This window comes from Diadema setosum, chromosome 4 (assembly GCF_964275005.1).
Source record: "Diadema setosum chromosome 4, eeDiaSeto1, whole genome shotgun sequence".
Classification (NCBI taxonomy): domain Eukaryota; kingdom Metazoa; phylum Echinodermata; class Echinoidea; order Diadematoida; family Diadematidae; genus Diadema; species Diadema setosum.
The window spans coordinates 30035675-30057510 of NC_092688.1; the positions used below are offsets into that span (position 1 = coordinate 30035675).

General features: G+C 37.4%; 1 protein-coding gene across 1 annotated transcript in view; it reads right to left on the minus strand.

Annotated features, from left to right (window-relative positions):
• LOC140228000 (calcium-transporting ATPase sarcoplasmic/endoplasmic reticulum type-like) overlaps positions 1 to 21836 on the minus strand; it is a 78290-nt gene that overhangs the window by 43064 nt on the left and 13390 nt on the right. Inside the window, exons 4-5 of the mRNA XM_072308396.1 lie at positions 16158 to 16265; positions 15504 to 15642 (exon numbers count right to left, since the gene is read on the minus strand). Coding sequence (XP_072164497.1) covers positions 15504 to 15642; positions 16158 to 16265 — 247 coding nt within the window. The remainder of the gene's footprint in view (positions 1 to 15503; positions 15643 to 16157; positions 16266 to 21836) is intronic.

A 21836-nucleotide genomic window follows, 5' to 3' on the forward strand; every position in this document is an offset into this window, starting at 1 on the left:
CAAGACTCATACACCTGTCATCAATCATCAACAACAGCTAGCCACTCAAACAATACAGTGAACAAAGAAACAAAAACAAATGAACTGATAAATGGACAAATGATCAATTACAGACTTTGTGTGTTGACATTCAACCCCCACCCCTTGGTGTGGTTTATATTTTAGATTTCATGACAGTTTGAGTACAATGTAATTGACATTCTTTCTGCACTTCATTTCCAAAATATGGAAACCTGTCCACTTAATCATTACTTATGATCACTGCTATTATGATTTTGTCACTTGGCTAGGGAAGATTTATGCTTTAAAATACTATTCATTGACCTTTTAATCTTGATGGTGTCCCCCCCCCCAAAAAAAAAAAATATATATATATATACATATAATAAAAATTATAATGATAACCTGTGAGAATAGTGCATATACAACTGTAGGTAGACAGAAGTATCTATGAATCTAACATTTAGGTCAGATAACTACCTAATATATCCAAAGAAACATCTTTTATCCTTATCCCTTCACTGTTACTTTGTAGAATACAAGATCACTTGAACTTCATATTGGACTTCATCACAAGCATGATATACATTGTATATCATCATCACTACCTCCACCCATTACTTTAGCCCATATGGCAGCCCTGTCCCCTTCATTGCATCAAAATAATGAAGTAGTCTGTGTGCAGCATTTAGACAAGCTTTGTCAAGTATCACCTTCAAATTTTCTGTAAAAACTAAATCACTGGCAAAGAACAGGACGTGATAGTCATGTAGTGCCAGCCAGTGTCTGTCTTGATATGCTGTCATTCATATAGTAAATGCATGCAGGCATTGTCACTGTATGTACTTCCTTATATAGTTGTGCCTACCCACCAGCTAGCAAGTATGTCAATTCTAATGTGACAAGAGCCCCCTCTACCTCTTTCCCTCTCTCTCTGTCTCTCTCTCTCTCTGCACAGGATATGCTAGGATTTGCTTCCATCTCCCCTGTCATAGCTCTTAATACCCCATTAACTCTGTTTTCTTGACGAGAGTAGGCCTAAACTAATATGATCTCTACTGGAATCACTGCAACTCAGATAATAGATGAACCGTAAGGAAGGAGAGAGAGAGAAAGAAAGGAGAATAGCAGAACGATAAAGAAGGTTGACATGGTATGTATAAGATGATTCAAAATTGGACATTACATAAATGGATAAAAATGCTCACAAACACACATGCACACAGAGACAGTAAAATATTGCAAATTGGGACTCCACTTGAAAGTTTGGCAGGGCAAGTCTTATGGGCGGACACATTAAAGGACAAGTTCACCTTCATTAACATAAGGATTGAGAGAATGCAGCAATATTAGTAGAACACATCAGTGAAAGTTTGAGGAAAATTGGACAATCGATGCAAAAGTTATGAATTTTTAAAACTTTTGTGTTGGAACCGCTGGATGAGGAGACTACTAAGGCTCGTGATGTCATATGAGTACAACAGTATAAAGAAAATGTAAAGAAAATTCAACTTATTTTCACTTTTTTCGCATAATGAAAGAGCACTTGACTCGCCTCTTTCTAAAGGCAATGGGAATGATATTACCTGTAACGTATGTCAGTAACGAGTCAAGGGAATGTGTACTTTTTCAAAAGATGAAATTTTGTGAAATTCTCTTTATATTTTCCTTATATTGTTGTACGCATGTGACATCATACACTGCAGTAGTCTTCTCATCCAGCAGTGACTGCACAAAAACTTAAAAAATTCATAACTTTTGAACGGATTGTCCGATTTTCCTCAAACTTTCAATGTGTTCTACTAATATTGCTACATTCTCTCAATCCTTATGTTAATAAGATAAACTTGTCCTTTAAGTGAAAACATTGTTTGTATTTGTGGTTCTTTACCCCTTACAATTGTACCACTGAAAAGCCCCCTAGAGTTTATCACCCCCAATAGACTCTCTGTCCCCAGACCAAACCACAGATGGTCATTGGTTATGGTCACTATAGAATATAGAATACAGATATTGTTCTTAAAGTAGTTTATTGTAAGGTGATGAACGATGTCTAGTTTTTGTAAGAAATTAAGCGTCAGTCTTGAGGAATAACTCCTCTGAAGTTGACTGGAGAGAAAGTCATACCCCTTTCCCGCTGAAGGAAATCTTACCCGGGTGCACCCGGGTAATCCCGCAGTATGAAACGAAACTCGGTTGAAACCTAGGGGAAGCCTAGGTGAAACGCCGATTAAATCTTGGGCAATTTTTACCCTAGAAGCGTCCTGGGTAAACACCGATAGTTTAACGGGAAACCAGCGGTGGTTCACCTAGGAATGCCCAGCGTGAAAGGTCATCGCGGTGAAACACCGGGTGAAATATGCAGATTATGTCAAAGGTCATGTTTTGTTTCCGGTCATGTACACGTTTTTCGCTAGCTAGTGTGTGCTCCCAAATTAATCCACACGTAATGCGTGTATGTAAACATACACACGACTACAAATATCGCGAATTTCAACACTTTGAGCAATAAAATGAAGGCCCTCCGAATATGCGAATTACGATCGATAGAGGTAGAGAATTACAAGTATGAACCACTAGTACAGTACCACGTTCAAATTAGCATGCGAAATGGCGCATTACACACTTCCGCTGGGATCGGCCGCGGTGCGAGCAGAAAACATGTCTGGGGGAAAGTTGCAAACAAAATTCACCCAGAGCATTGTCGTAGGTGTGAAAAGACGGCACTGAAAATTTCACCGGAGGTTCCCCGGTGAATTCACCGGGGAATCCAATGGCGGTTCATCGAGAGTGGCAGCGGGAAAGGGGTATCAGTTTCCGTATCAGCACTGGTATGTGACAGTCATGCAATCTCGACTCGAGCTTGAATAAAATACTGGATTGAGACATGAGCCATCGCTTGCTTCGCCTGTTTTCTTCATGCGTCTTTAGTGTTTAACTCTAATGTCTTGGGTACTAACTGGGGGTCCCAACAATATCTACATGTATGCATGTGACCCTGCATCACAAAACCAACAAAAAGTCGCCAGACATGGATTTTTAGTTAAGAGCAGATTCTAAAAGAGCAGACTTTAAAGGGATGGTATACAATGTAGTATTGGTAGAGATGAGGATTGGGCTTAAACTTTTTGCGAGATACCAAGAAACCACTTATGAAATATTACAGAGCATACCATTCTAAGAGGAATTCAAAGTTTATTTGATGAAAAATTGTTTTTTTGGAATTGCTGAGACATCCTATATCAAAGTAAAACAAAGCGATCGTAACAAAATGTGGGTCACATCTTTTATTAGGATCACTCTGTTTTGGATATATCTCAGCCACTTCGAAACCAATTTTCATCAAATAAACATATTTCATATTTCATAAGAGGTTTTTCTTTATCCCAAGAAAAAATGTTAGAAACCAGAAGTTAGGTCTCAACCAAAACTATACGATCCCTTTAAGCTTTAAAATGATGCATAACTCAATTCAAATGGACTCTCCTAATCCATCTAAATATTGGAAAGAACGCACACCCTCTGAAAAAGTGTAAACTGAGAAAAGAGGCTCTAAAGTACAGGGTCTATTCAAGCGCTTAATCTTAAGCTGTGCTAGCTGTGCGATGAATGGGGCAAAAAACAGGATGTAAATCACCGTAGCAACAACAATTAAGGGATTATCAGATTAAGCTGAAATTGAACATGCTTTAAACACATTTTGTCCATGATTAATCCAACTTTCAGAGCAGTAGCATTATCTTTTCAAAGTTTAGAAGACTGGGTACAGGGTTTTTAAGAAATGAAAAGGGGACTCTAAGACACACCTAATCACCCTATTCTACACAAAAAAAAAAGTGTTCAAGAAAAATTGCTAAAAACACAATTTCCTGTTCATTTTATGACCCCATACTTTAGCATAACATTTTATGACCCCATACTTTAGCATAATGTAGAAGGGCAATTCTGCGGTTAGTAGCGTTACATTTAAACAAATTTAGATATTTATTTTTACTACTAAATCACCATTTATTCATTTCAAGTCAAAATCATGTTCAAAACATGTCTATCCTTCCCAGGTTTATGATACAGAAAAGAATGAATACAATCCAATAAATATCAGAATTGCTATGGCAAATAAAAGGGCTGGTTAGTAATGTTACAAAAAAAGGACATGACAAAAAAATCACTGTCTTGTAACAAAAATGTGCAAAAATTGAAGTTACTTCAAACAAAGTGTTGCATTAATTTCAATTATTGAATCATGACAAATGTTCACGCAAATATTCTTAGCAGTCCGACCGATAATTTATTAGCTAGATCCCCAAAAGCATGGTTAGAAACGTTATTGTTACTAACGTTACATTTGTCCGCAATAATTCCGCAGGTCATTTCACCCTTTTGTAATTGACAAAATGTCACATGACTTCTGGAGAATTTAATTGTATGTTTCTTTTACCCCTTAGCGAAACTTTGAGGAAAAATTTTCAAAGGAACCCACTGCAATTTGCATTTAAGTGAATTTCAACGTCCCCAGTCCCACATGTACATTTTAAATGATGGTTTTAGATCTCTCAAAGCAAACCAATTCGAAAAATAAAATCTACTGAATTTGAAAGACCTTAATGATTGGTGAACATCCATAGTATTAGTTGATACCTAAATTAAAGAGTAAGATAAAGAGGCACATTTCTTTTATCCATGTTGTGTCCTCCTAACTGTGGAATTGCCCAGAAGAAGATTTGCAAGATTGGCTAGGTCGGCCCATTTCATCTATATTCAGTCCTCACACAAAATCAGTGCATGCAATTTTTTTGTTGTTTTTGTGATGCACGGTCGCATATATTCTTTTTAGGTGTGTGAAGTCATCGAGATGCCATTTCGTCAAGTTATTTATCATATCTCCATCACCAAGTATCATTTATTTAATCAATTTCAGAAGGCATACAGTATACATCAGGTCAAGAGTCAGTCCCATCTTGCACAACAACGTGTATGCACATACCGGTATATGTGCTTGTCAAGATTTAATATGCTCAAAATAACTTTTACGTTTCAGACAATGAGCACTTTGAAAATGTCCACATGTGTGCATCCGTCCACACGTTTCTGCATATGTGCAACACCATACACAACATAGAAATGCCAGGGTTTTTTGTTGTTTTTGTTTTTTGCTTGATTTGGATTTCTGATACAAATAGTAGCAATATCAATTGATTTCCAATCATCCTAGACCAATAAGTGCATCACAGTTAAAAATCTGCATGTGCTCCTATGTGCAAATACAATGAAAAACATGCCTTTGTTCACTCAGCCAGCACTCCTGAGAATGCACTGAGACTCCCTTTTTTTATTGCATATTCTAAACGCAAATAAGATGCAGATATAATGTCATGCATCATTATGGCTAACTGTTATTTGATTTTTTTTTTTTTAATCAGAATTTAACAGACAGTATGGCATGTACCATGAACTTACAATGCTCTTAGATCTGTGTCTCTCATTTTTGTTCCATTCTCTCTGAGACTGGGCAATGTTGTAGTTGAGGCGAGTTTTCACAATGCTGCATTTATCCTTCAATGAGATGCCAACATCATGGTAAAATCTTCAGTTGAATTTGAACTGCAAATACATTTAGGTCATTTTTAGCTCTTTGTCTGTGGGGAAAGTGTTTTGGTCCAGTGATGAAACATCTGTCTTACAACACTAATGGTGTTGCAAGTGGTCTTGCATAACTATACCTATAGATCATTATATACACAAAATTTGAAATAAATGGCTTAATTGCACCTTGACTATAGTGCGAGCATTTGAGGAGCACATTTTTTGTGGACATGGTTGAAAGGTCACAAGTTCCACATCCAAAACACAATTTGGAGGTCAATCCTTATGCACACAACTGTTTTGTTTCTTAATTCTGGAAAATTGTGATAGGAAAACACCTCCATACCATCATCTGAATCACAATTGGAATCATGATCAAAATTACCCTCTGCAATTCCAGTTTGCATGTTCATACACATGGCCAAAATGCATCGTTTGAATTATGATTCTAGTGATGTATCATCAAAGTCGTGCTTCAAATTATGCACACCCCGTACATGTGAAAACAGCCTCAGTGAAAACTCCACAAAAATGTTTTTTTTCCCCTCTTTTTGCCCATACAAATGTACAATCATTTTATACCGGTAATCATCCTGTATTCTCCAGTCCATGAGATCACTTGCTACCTCAAACAGTGTAGAGAATGTGACTTCTATAACCTTTGTATCTGAGAAAGAATGCAGAAGCACATAAAGGGCAAGTATTGTTACTCCAGATCTACACCTAAGATTTACTTGTCTGGTAATTGCCATATCAGCAAGGAGATGGGCTTACAGAGACCTAGACAGCTGTGTCTGTAAGGCTCACTGACCCCTGATATTTCGTATCTGGTCTTTTCGCTCAGTCCTGATTGTCATGGAGGGCATACGTATGCACAAATCATCTGTCAGGTAGTAAACACAGCAGCATCTTCTCTCCCCCCCCCCCCCAAAAAAAAAAAAAAAATGACAATGATTGAATACAAGTACTGATCAAAAAAAAAAAAAATTAGGCACGATAGCCAAAATATCTGCTGCAAAATGACATGGGAAAACACTTTGCTGTGGTGAAGGGTTTACACTGGAGCAAAGCAACAAACAGCTAAAATTCTGAATTGTCGTCTGCAATCTAGGCTGTTATGTCATATGGCTTACAATTGATGTGCACCCATTCCCCATATGCATCTACTAAATGAGAATACACAGTTGACTTCTTGGCATTTCTAGGCAGTATACCAAGTTGTTATGTCACTAAAAGTCACTGAGTAAGTGTTATAAAGCAAAACAAGTTAAAAGTCAATGATATTTATTTTAAATATTATGAATTTGTTCAGGTTATATTATGCTCTCAGCATTCCATTTCAAAGCTTTTTTTTTTAACAAAATCAACTCAAAAATGTCATTACAAGTCCACCTTTACCTCTACTTTTCACTACATTTAAGCAGCACGCTTGAGTATTACTAGCACTTCTCTTCACTCCACTAAACATAATCTCCTTCTGGGTTTTGTTTCTTGATGCTTGAGATTTAATCAATTGCAAATGATTCTAAATAATATTTACTTTTTCTGTTCCTGGTCAACACATGACACTTATTTACTTTGTCATCCAGCACTGGCAGTAACACCATCAACACAGATAATATCAATACAAATTTCTACAGAATTTATTTAGTATAAAGATGGAAAAACTTATTCATCTCAAGAAAAGAATACACTTGTCCACAGAGGGTGATACACTTCAGAGACTGAACAAATTCATTCAAAAGTGAATCACATTGAAGACAGCAATCATGAATGGATTTGATATATGTGGCAAGTATTTGGTATTCATGGACCATGCACCAGTCTCTGTCCTTCACTATACCTATCTGCATGTTGCTTTGCATTATCTCCTGTCCATTCAAACAGTGATCAAATGGCTGTTGAAGAGACAGTCATGGAGGGGGTGTCTTGAAAGCGATGTTTTAATTGTACTTCATGTACACTTAACTCATCCTATGAGAAAGGAAGAAAGGAGCAGGGCCCCCAGGAGTCTGAAAGCCATTTGGATGTCAGCTCTAATATTCCCACACTATCACAGCTTCGTCTACTGCTGATAATCCCACTCTGATCAAAACAGACACTCTTTCATCAAATATACACCCCCACACATCAGTGTAGAACTAATTTGTTGACAACATATATGTTAAGACGTAATAAAGATTTCTCCCGAGTATACTTCATGTCCAGCAAGCTAAGAATCAGTACTGTTGTACTGAATATAAAACATCAAACCATCAAGGGCAAATTAATTCATATTCAATATATAAAATGATCTCTAATGAAAAATGTCAGTTAAATGTGATGACCATTATACCTACAAACTCAACAGAATACTACAAAATCATATACTTCAATGAAATTTCTGATCAATTAACCCTTTTATCTCCAGTAAAACCACAAATTTTTCTGTGCATTTTAATGTCGCGAATTTTGTGAGAGCCAGGATTTGCGATATCACATGTAACCGAAAGTTCTTGTTACATTATAGTATGCATTGAAAGCCAGTGGCAATTCGTGAAAATTTCATGCATCAAATATTTCTGGTTTTACAAGTATTGTAAGATGTTGCAAGAGATTGACAGACAAAATATTTGACTGCAAAGCTCAGTTCCTTCAAACATGCCATGCTTTGCATAGCTATGTGAATGAATAAGTGTAAGTTGACTCTTGGGATTTGTGCTGTCACTGGGAAGAGCAAAGGATCTGCCATCCACCGCTGAAATGATATGTATGGAACTGAACAGAGACATCTATTCCATGCCGTAAAACAACTTTACGTATTCTAAACATGTTTTTCTGGGTAGAGATTTATGCATACAGTTAAACTCGCATGAGTCGATCTTCTCGGGACTGAGCAAAACACATCGACTTAGGCGAGTTTCGACTTGTGCGTAAGTCGAAATAAAATCGACTTACAGTTACACCACGCATACATGTACATGTATGTTGTCTACTTTGGAGCTGAGAGCTGGAGCGGTGTGCCCGATATTTGCCCTTCAGCAAGACGCTTTATCCACTTTGAATATTACCGTTATTCATTTCCAAAATTAAGAGCAAACATCTGACATTTATTCTAGCATCTTATGGAGCCGATTGTTACCGCTGTTCATTTCCAAAACTGAAGGCAAACATCCGGCTTTTTTGTTGTTGTTGTTGTTGGCACGGCGTGCGTTTTTGGTGACCCCGGTCGCATATTAACCATTCGCGAAAAGACTCCGCTAAAGGCATAGATCGCTATACTTGGCAGAGGCGATATGTCGTCCTTTCACCAGGTCTGGGTAACGGAAACCAAAATCTCGCATGAGTTCTTGCGTTACTATCGTTAATGTCAACGAAACATCGTTAATTTGCGCTTGGGATTGTTACTCATCGTTACTACAAACGTTAATTTTCCCGATCGTTAGTTTGCGTTAATAACGATTCAGGTGAAACCGCTTGCGTAAATGAAACGTTAATGTTTTTAACGCAAAGTTTCTTTTGGTATATAGTATGTAAACAAAAACTGGCGTCTCATGATTTTGACAGTGATTTATTGCACAATAGAATCTTATTCGACTTAGGCACAGTGAATTCAATGGTTTTTCCGTGAAAGTGTTCATGGAATTTCATCGACTTAGGCGAGTATTCGACTTAAAAAATTCGACTTGTGAGTGAATTAATACACGTAAGTCAATGGGGAAAAATCGGGACTTTTTAAAATCTTCGACATGCGCGATTATTCGACATATGCGACGTCGACTTAGGCGAGTTTAACTGTATTTCATGTCTCAAATTTTCTCATCCACATGATCATAAACAAGAAATTCACTGAAATTATCCTTTCGCCAACAATACATCATGCAAAAATTCCCACTTTGACAGTACCAGAAATTCATGTCTAAAAAGAGAATTTTAACTCATTTCGTATCATACATTAATTATTCCCTTTTAACAACAAACACAAATTACTGATGCCAGGAGCATTTCCATTTTTATTCAAAGAGAATCAACATACTTTTCACCATTTAAATCAGCATAGCCTCCTCACATCTTACACACCAGCGATATTTCTCAATGATTATCATACCTAAAAGTTTTTCTTTTTTTTTTACAACTACTACTTCTCACACTATCAAAACCTTATCCGTCATGCTCATATCAATGCTAGAATATTATGGAATACAGTCTCCAGCAAACTTTGCCATTTTTAGTGGCAGTTTCAATCACTGCATTATCCATCATTATCCATCATATCTGTATGATATACAGATGATGGCATACATATTACTTGATTGGATGACATGACTGTGAGTGTGTGAGGTCACAGGCAGGTTGAAAGGATCATATGTCTATTCAAACAATGATTTTTTTATAAACACATACATACTAGATGTCTTAAAGCATTGAAACAGTTTCTTTTGTGCTCTATTGGTGTACACATACATGTAATTCAACATTCTGCATACTTGTAGCAGGTTATGAAGAATACATAGGGCCCAAGTATAAGCCTTTTAGTGGAAGCCATTCACACTATACAGGCATGTTTCGAGAGATGGGGGAGTTCCACGCCATAGATTTTCTGTTAAGTTATGTAGAATTTCCATTTTCATGTAACATATTCAAATGCCCATTTTATTTCTGAGGCTGTCTGCGACTTGTCTATCCTCCATCTCAAAATCACATACACAGAGTAGAGACTGCATAGCTGGGATAGTACCCATATACACACAGCTGTGAGTGAAGACTGGGCAGCCAGCCTAAGGAGATACAGATGACGACATACTTGGTTGGATGACATGGCCGTGAGTCTGTGAGGTCACAGGCAGGCTGAAAGGATCATATTCCTTTCTCATCCATCCTAGATTCTTCATCTCCCCTTCCCCCATGCCCCAAAACCAGCAGCCTTTCCCTTCCTTCTCTCAAAGGAAAATGTAGTTTCTCATTGAAAGAGTTTTGAAGTGCACTTTAACTCACAAATCTGTTAAATCTGTTACATACAGCGTAGCTTGCCATTTGATCTTCACCTTCCATGACTTTATCATACAGTATTGTCAGGCAGATCTGATATTCTGTGTTAAGTGATCGTATTATGTTTCATCTAAACATGCATTAATCCGCTTCCTCGTCAGTATAATTTACAAAGAAATTGAAATTAAAATCCACTGTAAGCACTGATGATTTGTGTATCACAATATACGTGTGTACAAAAGAACTCTGTCTTGCAGCCTACCCTATTACTTTGTGACTTTACTCAGAGTACTAAGATATTATGCTGTTCAAGGGCAAGTATACTCGCACCCTCTCAAAGCTAATGCATTCTGGGTCATCAGACATGTCCAACACAGAATACCTGTATCACACATAGTGTACCAACATGTGACATTAGAAGGCAAAGACATCGCTCCTTCAATGGCAACATCTCACTGCAAGATGTGTGACTTCTTACAACCTTCCTTCATCCATCATGGCATTTAAACATAACCCCTTGTGCATCAGCTCTACCTCCATCCATCTTCAGTCTGCTTCACAGCAACAGAGCCACCCAGTCAGCCGCAACCACCCCACCTATCCACCCAGAAAAATTCCTAGCCCATCTGCAAGATAAATCCTCCTCATCTCTCCCTGTTTACTGGAGACAGGGAGTGAAGAAAGGGCTTGTGTATCCTAGGGAGCCTATGATGGATTTGCCTGCCTTGGCATTCCAGAGAGATGGTACTGAAGAATTAGGCTGACAAGGCACTACTTCTTACACATTCTGCAAGCTTATGTTGGAGGAGGCAGCACATCACAAAACAGTTATCAGAACTGGTTCATGACAATACCAAGATCATTTTGTTATCACTATCACCATCAATATTATTTCATCTGCTCACTAACTGGTGACATATATTTTCATCACAATAGATCGAGCTACTCTAAAAAATATTGGAATAAATTACAACATTTTATCATTTCACTAACCTTTGAGCCCATGATCAAAATCTTTCCTTACATAATCATAGTGCAGTGATACATGTATCTAGTTTGATTAAGTTTATGCACTGTATAATCTCAAACGTATGAAGAAAAGGTATAACTACAACATTGAATAATAGAATTTTCGCATTTTAACCCAACATTTGACCCTTGACTTTTGACCCATGATCCAAAAATTCCCAAGAGAATCATTGTCAGGCAGTAAATGCATAAACTAGATGTACTAGGTTTCATGAGGATAAACAAAGCCATTTCTGAGACATGAAGGAAAAAATAAAATTTCAGCATTTTCCCTTGACCTTTGACCCAATGGCCAAAAACTTCCCCTACTGCATATTTTCATTTGGTAATACAGTCATGTATCTACACTAAGTTTCATGAACATACCCTCACACACTGCATATATAAGGGGGAAATAGAGAAATTCTAAGAATTTAACCTTGAACTTTGGCCTTTGAACTTGAGCATTTGCACCCAAAAATTGATGGGCACAGCTTTGTCAACTCATACACACATACATGTCAAATTTCATTATGATACCTTAAACAGTTTTGAAGTTACACTGTCCAGAAAATTGATTGTGGACAGAAAGACAGATGGAAGGACAGATGGATAACCTGAAAACATAATACTTGCGGTGACTCTTCATGGTGGAGGCATAAAATGAAGCGAGATAACTATATGAATGTAAATGGGAGTGGTTAGAGAACATTTGAATACTATGTGTAAATTCATGGGAAACATGAATAGTAAGTATGTCAGTTGTTGGTAATTGTGTGGGCCTATGTCAGCATGTACTTGTATATGTGAGTGATGTTATTTAGTGTTTGAGCATAGCGCATGTGTGATTGTGAGTGTGTGCGCAGATACATGCCAGCATATTTTGTTGGTATGCAATTTGGAAATTATAAGTACTCTGAGTATTCTAGTTAGTTTTATTTTTCTGGATGACAGTATATCCAGTTTCTGTATAGGCTGAATGTCTCGAGTGGTTGTACTGAATTTTTCTTGGCAAATTTATGACAGGCATGTGCAGAACTGCATCATACTGCTGCTATTTAAGCACACATGAGGTACATCAAAGCATCTAAAGAAATCAGAGTGATTGATTGTAACATTTACTAAAGATCATATTTTTAGATGGAAATGGCAAATGATTTACTGAAAAATCATTCAGAACATGTATGTATGACAGATCACACTAAATATCCAGCAATACTGAATGGGGCATGACAGACAAGGTGTATAAATGCTGTTAGACAGACAAGGTGTATAAATGCTGTTAGACAGATAAGAGAAAGGTGCACACAGACACATTAATACACACACACACACACATAAGATAGAAACAGAATCACAGCATTCCATTTGACTGTGGTGACAAGAGGGGAGCAACTAAAAGTGACAGCTAGAGAGAGAAAGAGAAATCTGGTCTCACGTAATGGAAAGAGTAACAGGCTCAGAGAGTTAATGAACAAAATTTGATAGAGAAAACAAGTGCCAGGTCATCATGAGCACCTGACTCTCCTGTCATCAGGACAGTGGAGCAACAGCAAGAAGATGTCCCAATAGCTCCACATAATGACAATTTGATGAAGCAAACATGCACTACTGGCATATCAATATACCAGTATGCCTCTTGGAAGGTTCATGGTGCACAGTGTGTAAACACAAGCTCATTGCAACCTACACAGGAAGCAGTTGATACCAAGGTTCACTATCTAGAGTCACAGAGGTACATATTTCTCAAGAATTTACAGCTATAGTGTATGTGATATCCTGTCTAAAGTGACAAAAATTAGTAAAAGACATTTCAAGCAACAGCTGTTATCTTAGGTAGATCAGAAGATACTACCACATACTGCCTGCAAGTATGTATAATGCACAAAAAAGCACTCATTTATGTGCATGCACATACATACAAACACACACACACACAAACACACACACACACACACACACAAACACACACACAAACACACACACACACACACACACACACACACACACACACACACACACACACACACACACACACACATCCACACATGGACTGATACATTCACAAACACATGATCCTATGCAGTACAATAGCACTCTTATGCTTATCTTATGCTCTTAGGCTTATTTTTCTTGGTGGTGGACAGGGAAACAAAGCACATTTCATAAATGTATTTTCCTTCTCAGCAAAAAGCTGGAAGTTGGATACCATAATTCAATGTGTCATCACACTTTCAGGTGCTACCACACTGTTTCTTGCAATAAGTTATGTCAGAAGCACTACACAGTAAATCTAACAAAATTCAACCAATGTCATTCTTGTATTCTTGCTTCTTTGCTGTGCAGTACATTGTGTTGCCTTTGGCAACAAATCAATCTCATTCACTTCAACAACATTTACTATCGTTGAATAATCATGACCACTCACCATCATTGTCTCTATTGTTGATACATGCACGTGTTACATGGAGAAGCTACACATGTAGTACCTGTAACCTGAAACTAATAACCTGATGTGCTCATAACCCAAGGTTTACCACATACACTTCAAAGAACAGCTTGATGAAGGACCCCAAAGTGGATACGTCTCTTATGCATGAAAGGCCATCATGCTAATCGCTGTACATTTAGCTCCTTTCCCACTCAACAGTAAAAGGAAACCACTTGCCAGTTTATTCATGATATGAACAAAATATAAAAAATACAGTTCCAAGGGGGACTTAATGAGCCACATAAATTGCAGACTACCTTAATCCCAAGAGGGCAAGACCAGACACACTTTATCTTTCTCTTTGTTCCTGTCTTCTATGCCTTAAATTTTCATTGTCTCCAGTGCTACCAACCTTTGCAGACCACAAAACATGTACTGATACACATGAAAACAAAACATTCATATATTCCTACGAAAAGAAATAAGGCTGAAAATTGCAAAATGGCATATGTTAAGCATGATAGATTAGATTTTACAAAACAATATCCTTATAATCTAACAAAATTTTCTTATTTGGATGAAGAAAAGTGTAATGAATGTGGTAGAAAAAATATACTCGTTGGTACCACTAAATCTCTGTTCATTTCTCCTTTTTTTTTTTTTAAATTACCATTTGTGTCACTGACATGTAACTTACATAGTGTCATATTCTATATTAACCACTATCTCCTGTCTCACAATTTTGGTGGGCTTGTGTCTGTTTGTGCACTATTGATAATCTTCTTTACAGATTATGCAAATTTGCATTATTTCATCTCTTATTATTTCATAAGCCAAGTGCTTTTTTTTTTTTTTTTTACAAAACATGTATTACAATTTAGTAGCCCATTACAGTCCACCTTGTGGTATCAGAAATATGAACCACACAAACACACACATACTCAGACCTGTAGTTAAAGTGAGAACAAAGAATACAACAATCTCCAGTGGGATAGTCAAACATTTCCCTCACAAATGATCTAATGCAAATATTGCAAAAGTGTAGGCACTTCATTTCATGCATTCACATAACTGTAAATGCATCATGCCACTTCAAACAGTTATAGCACCACATGTTCGAGAACTCTGATTCCTCCTTCCCTTACTTCTTTCTCTGTATACATTATCTGAAATGTTGTCCTCTATCTCTTTCTCTTATATTTGTATTGTTCTGTCGCTGTCTATGCTGCACGTTACTATACTGTATGACCTGTCCTGATTTTGTCTTCTTGAGTTGGAAGCTAATTTATTTGTAGATTTATTCCTCATCCATGTGTGGATTTTCTTTGAGGAACCCAAACATTACAAGTATAGCTTTTCAGTGGGTCCCTCCTTGTTTCACTGAACATGCATTGAGCCTATCTTTCATTATAGCAAATTGATTTCAATGTATCATCATCTCATTTATAAATATTCTTTTGTGGTCTGTTGAAAATAAAATAAATTTTGAATCAAATTTCATTAAATTAAATACCTGAGATCTCTACAACATCTCCAGGCACCAGCTCCCTAGCTCGTATCCTCTGGACACCAACTTTGTCTTGACGAATCACCTTTGCAATCTCTGGTTCGTATTCCTTTAGTGCCTCGATTGCACTCTCTGCATTGCGTTCCTGAAGATGGCAAGAAAAAATGAAAATCAAACATTTAGCAAATAGAATAACAATGTCAAAGTCATCTTAAACAAACTGATAAGGGTATGATTGAAAACAATTGAACAATGCACTTTTCACACCTGCAGACTACTGCAGTATGTGTATGCATGACTGAAAAGTCAAGCAGGATATACATGTGTAAAAGACAATTGAGTCATGATAATTTTTTTTTTTTGGGGGGGGGTGAGGAAGTCTAATATTCTTGGAATAAAAATCTAATCACAGAATGTCTTGGTCAATGCTAGTGTTTTCTTCTTTCACCTGCAAATACTGTGATACACAAAAAACACATAGTAAGTTACAGGCTTGAGAACAGACAACTCAGTTTTGACAGGTATAGCACACAAGCTGAATACCACTCTAGCTTAACAGGGCTATGCAAAATCCCTTTTGAACTTGAACTTAAACCTCTCCTTATTTGCATTTATATCAATTTATTTTCTCACTTATGATGTCGAATGGCTATATCTTACCTGCCATACTCCTACTATTGCATTGGCGATGAGGATGAGAAGAATCACGAAGGGTTCAACAAAGGCTGTCACCTTTTCATCTTCATCTTCCTCAAACAGTGCAAGTATCTGTTGGAGAATACACAGATCAGGTAACTAGGGCTAAAATCATTTTAAAAAAGTGTGAATCAAAACAAATCATCAAAAATCATCAAGTTCAAGCAAATGTTACTTTACATGCATCACTGTGTCTAACAGTCATACACTGCACAACAAACGGAGAGAGAAATAATATTGTATATCATTAACAATATCCCCATCTGTGTCATTTTAATAGTCACGAAACTCGATGACTGCAAACAAAAAGTCACAAATTACTCCATAAAATACAGAAGAACATGACATCTGAGCAAACACCTCCAAAGTACCAAGCAGTTAAAAAAAAAAAAAAAAAAAAAAAAAAAAAAAAAAAAACTTTTTAAAATAAACATTCAGTAGCATTCAGTGTACATAAACAATGTAAAAAGCACCTTGAAAGAAATACTTCAAACCCATTGTAAACTTTCAGGTTGTCATGTAGATAACCAACTGACTCCGACCATTGAAAACTTGGCAAAACACTCAACCTTTCTCCTCACATTGTGATTTTTGCTATAAAGGTCACTTCACGCTGTAATTTGGCAATCTGTACCATACTCAAGTATTTTTGTAGATCAAAGCTAACCCCTATGAAGAGAGAGCACCAGAGCGCCTCATCAACTAAAATGGAGATTCCATGCGGTCTTTTTAACCCTTGTGTGTGTGGGTGTTTGGTTCTATGCCAGTCAACAGTACCATTCATATTTTATAACACTCGCACATGAAAAGGAATGGCTCATACAATCTATGTCTCTGACTTAATAAAGGTTTCAGTATTTTCCCACATCAAAACCTGTATTAAGGCCCGGTCACACTGCCCAAAAGTCGCGTAAACGCATGAATCACGTACCGTAAGAAATTTGAGTCTTAAGCAATACATGCGTGATTTGCGTATTTCATGAGTTTGTCTGGCGCGGAACCTTGTCTGATGTGCGCAGGATCGGCGCTTTACGCGATTCCAGGTTTTGAGCAGCTCAAAACTGTTTTGCGTAATTTTTGCATAGTTTGCGTGGTTCTTAAGCGAACAATGCACGAAATATGCGTGGAATATCAGTGATTGTTCGCGAAAATGTTGCCGCTATCGCGTTCATGCGTGAATCATGCGCGATTCATACTCAGTTCATTAGTGATAATGCGCAGATTGTGCATGGTTTTCCGTGGACCTCAGTCGTCACACACAACCACGTATTCGCCGTTTGGGGCCTTTGCGTGCCTATGCGCTGGAAGTGCGTGGTTTGTAAGTGATTTTTGTGTGATCTTTCCATAGTTCTTGTGCAATTCATCAGTGATTTTCATCGCATAAATCAGCAAAAATTCTCGATGGACAAGCACGCACAACCAAATTTCTTGCATGATTCATGCATTTACGTGACTTTTGGGCAGTGTGACCTGGCCTTTAAATGGACATGTATGCACATATAAATGTAGACACTTATCACAATATTCCTGATGAAGGTTGGAATCAGTTGAATCATAACCCCCCTCCACAAAATTTCAAGCTATCAAAATCTCTTTCCCGGATATTTTTACTTTGAAATATCACTTTCATTCAAAATATGCAGTTACCATAGCAGCACATTGTTCAACAATGACGGAAGAATAAATTTGCACATGTATACATTGTATTAATTTTTTTATAGCGGTGACATGTGCCAAATTTCAAGCCAAATGCTCAAGGACTCAGGGAGTTAGCTAAATCCACAGTATTTTTGTATGTTTTTTTCATTCAAAATATGCTGTTACCATGGCAACACATTGTTCAACAATGACAAAAGATTAAGTTTGCACATCTACATACCATAGTGGTCACATGTACCAAATTTCAAGCAAAATGCTCACAAACGGAGGGAGTAAGCTGAATCCACAATAAACAATATTTTTCACATTCATGAAATTCTTCCTTTGATGTAGGGCAATTTGTTAATCAGTTGCAAACAATACAATATTTTTGTTTGCTTTTTAGTGAAAAAATTTTGTTACCATTGCAACGCATTGTTCAACAATGACGAAAGATTAAGTTTGGACATCTATGTACTATAGCGGTCACATGTGCCAACTTGCAAGCTAAATGCTCAAAGACTGAGGGAGTTAACTGAATCCACAGTATTTTTGTATGATTTTCATTCAAAATATGCTGTTACCATGGCAACGCATTGTTCAACAATGACAAAAGATTTAAGTTTGCATATCTACGTACCATAGTGGTCACATGTGCCAAATTTCAACCTAAATGCTCAGACTGAGGGAGTTAGCTGAATCCACAATATTTTTGTATGCTTTTCAGTGAAAAAAAAATGCTGTTACCATGGCAATGCATTGATCAACATAGACAGATGTGTTCTGCACATCTATATACTGAAGTGGTCACATGTGCTAAAATTCAAGTCAAGTACTGAAAAACTCACGGAGTCAATCCACACATTTATGTATGATTGGTATAAAAAAAATGCCGTTGCTATGGCAACAGATTTATTCACACATACAAAAAAAGGTGTCTTGCACAACCACACATTACATTGATCGCATATCCCAAATTTCAACGGAGTTGCTATAAAACTGAGAGTAGTTTGATCCACATTTTGTAAGATTTAAAAAAAGAAATATGCTGTTGCCATGGCAACACATTATGCAATATTAACAGAAAAAGGTGTCTTGCACATCTTCCTTTGATAGTGGTCACACATTCCAAATTTGGGGTTAATTGCTCAAAAAATGAGAGAGTAGTTCGATCCACAATTTTTACTGGAAATCTGTCGCTGCCATGGCAACACATTATGCAATACTGACAAAAAAGGTGTCTTGCACAGCTACCTTTGATAGCGGTCACACTTGCCAAATTTGGGGTCAACTGCTCAAAAAATGAGAGAGTAGTTCGATCCACAAGATTTTGTAACGGACCGACCGCCCCCCCCCCCCCCCCCCCCCCCCCCGATCAACCAATTGACCACTCACTGACCACTCAATCAACCTCAGAGTGATTCACATATAACCCCATACACACTATGTATGGGTGGGGGTATAAAAACAAAGATTTTTTTCAGCCTTTAAAGGGGACCTCCGGATGATTTTCAGACTTTTACATTTGAACAACTATATATAAATCAAACTGAGTACAGAGTTGCAGAATTTATAGTGATTGGGGAAAGGAATGAGAATGTTTTCAAAATTTATAACAAATTGCAACGAACAAGGATGATGACATGACAGCCTCACCATAAGAATGCATGAGTTGGGGCTCAAGGAAGCAGAACAAAAGAAGAAGGCATGCATAGATTTTTCACAGGTGAACTTGTCGAGCAAGCGGTATTGTAATGCAATTACACTGTTACATTTCTGAAATATATGAGGCTCTGATGTCATCAGCACTGTTCAGTGTAATTTGTTCAAGATTTTCAATTTATTGGTTTCTCTTCTCAAGGACCACAATAAATTCCACGAATCTGTACATGGACCTGTTGATTTATGTACTACATGATGTGAAATTATGAAAATCATCCAGAATGCCCCTTTAAAGCTACTGACATGATTCCCTGAATGCCTTGATCTACAATGGATCAAAGTAGATTCATTACAGGTACCAGATAGCTCAAAATGGAAATAATGTCTCCACAGCTCATTCATGGCTCAAGAATTATTGTAAACAGGCCTATTCATATTCCTTAACGTGACCATACAATGTAAGTTCCAATACACAAACGACTTTTGTTTTGCCCCATTGTGTCAGATAAATCCATACAAAGCCAACTTAACACAGTACATAGATACTATTATATGTACACATGAGATTAAGTTTGTTTTTCACAAAATCACAATAACCAATTAACCAGATAATCACAAGGGAAGCTCCTCATTTCTGCACATACCGTGTATTATAGAGGAATCAGTATTGACAGGCTCACAGGATACACCTTCACAATGAAAAATGTCATGTTAGAGTGATCAAAGGAGTAATATCTTGCTCATACATTGTAGGCCCACGTAGGCCTGTTGATTATCCTACATGATAAACATGTTGACTGAGTGAAAGGACTATCGCACTTAAATCATCAAACAGCTCAATACTCTACACCCCTTGCGCCCAGTGCATCAGAGGACCCTAGTCTGGTAAAGTCTTCAGCTACTGATTACCAAGTTTATCAACTCCTTATGATGCACTAATGAATGACCCCTGGTTGAAGATTACCCTGGTACATACATCTGTCTGGACTGTTTGATACAGTGATTTGTGAAAATTGTGACCTTGTCTGCTCCCCTCATTCTGAACCAGCACAGGGCTATACAAATTGTACCACTTGGATATAGCACATGCTAGCTTGTGACTGCTTATGTCACTGCGACCTAGCAAATTTCAGAACACTTCTCACTTTTGATGAATCAACACCTGTAATAAGGCACAGTTTCTTGATAGCACTTGCACTATATGTGACGACAGTATGCAAGCACTTCACTGTGTTTTGTGGATTTTTTTTTCCTTTTTGTGAATTGAAAAAAAAATGCACTCATTAGAAACACCAGCAGGCAATCTACAGATATAATGAGCCTACAAAACAATGATCTTTTTCCTTTCTTCATTCGATGGCAACAACAGAAACTGTAGTATCATTCAGGTATCATTTCCTATTGAGCATAAGCACCAGCAGAGAGCTGGTGTAAGTCTGACTCCAAAAAGCCCCCCTCCCCCTTCAAATAAATGGAAAAAAAAAAACCTCACACACACCAATCATCTTCATGGCAATGTCTGCTACATGCAGATAAAAGAGAGAGGAAATTAGGCAAGATATATTTGAACTCCACTCAGCTGTACAGAACTCAAGACTTGTAAACCTGGCTTCTTGCTCCTTCCCATATCTTGAGCCACACCCTGTACATATTCAATTTCTGTAAGTTGTATGACTGCAATCCCTAAACAGTCCTTGTAACATCTAAAGTAAATACCCCAACTCCTTTTAAGGTCAAATCACTTCATAGCAATATGGTTTTAAAACTATATTAGTAATGAAACCTGGCCACTATTTACATGTGTAGGTTTTGTAGACAAACATCACCAAATTTCATAGTAACAGAAAAATACATGTTTTACAGTTGAATTCAACATACATATTTGATATTAATTAGGCAATTTAGAACATACATAACAATAACAGGCCATCATGTATGTGCCAACCTACTGTGTTACCTTCTCCCTTTAACACACACCATGCATGCACATGTAACCCCAGCACTCTTGGGTTCCTGACACTGGAGGTATGCACCGACTGCATACTTCACATTCTTGAGGACCTCGGCCTACCATTTTCAGCTGGGCCCATACACTGCATCATGCTCCAGCAAGAGAACCTTTATCCTTCATACTGCTGCTGACATGGCAGCAGCCATTCAATTTCTTCCATTCATGTGAACAGTAAGACAATAGCAAAAATCAAATACGAAAGTAAAATGACACTCAGCAAAGACAGTGTTTTATGGAATGGGACAAGGAAAGAAATAGTGTCCTTACTGTCCTTACAGAGGAAAATCAATCAAGCTGTCTGAAAGTATATTACTGGTATATTAACAGATGAT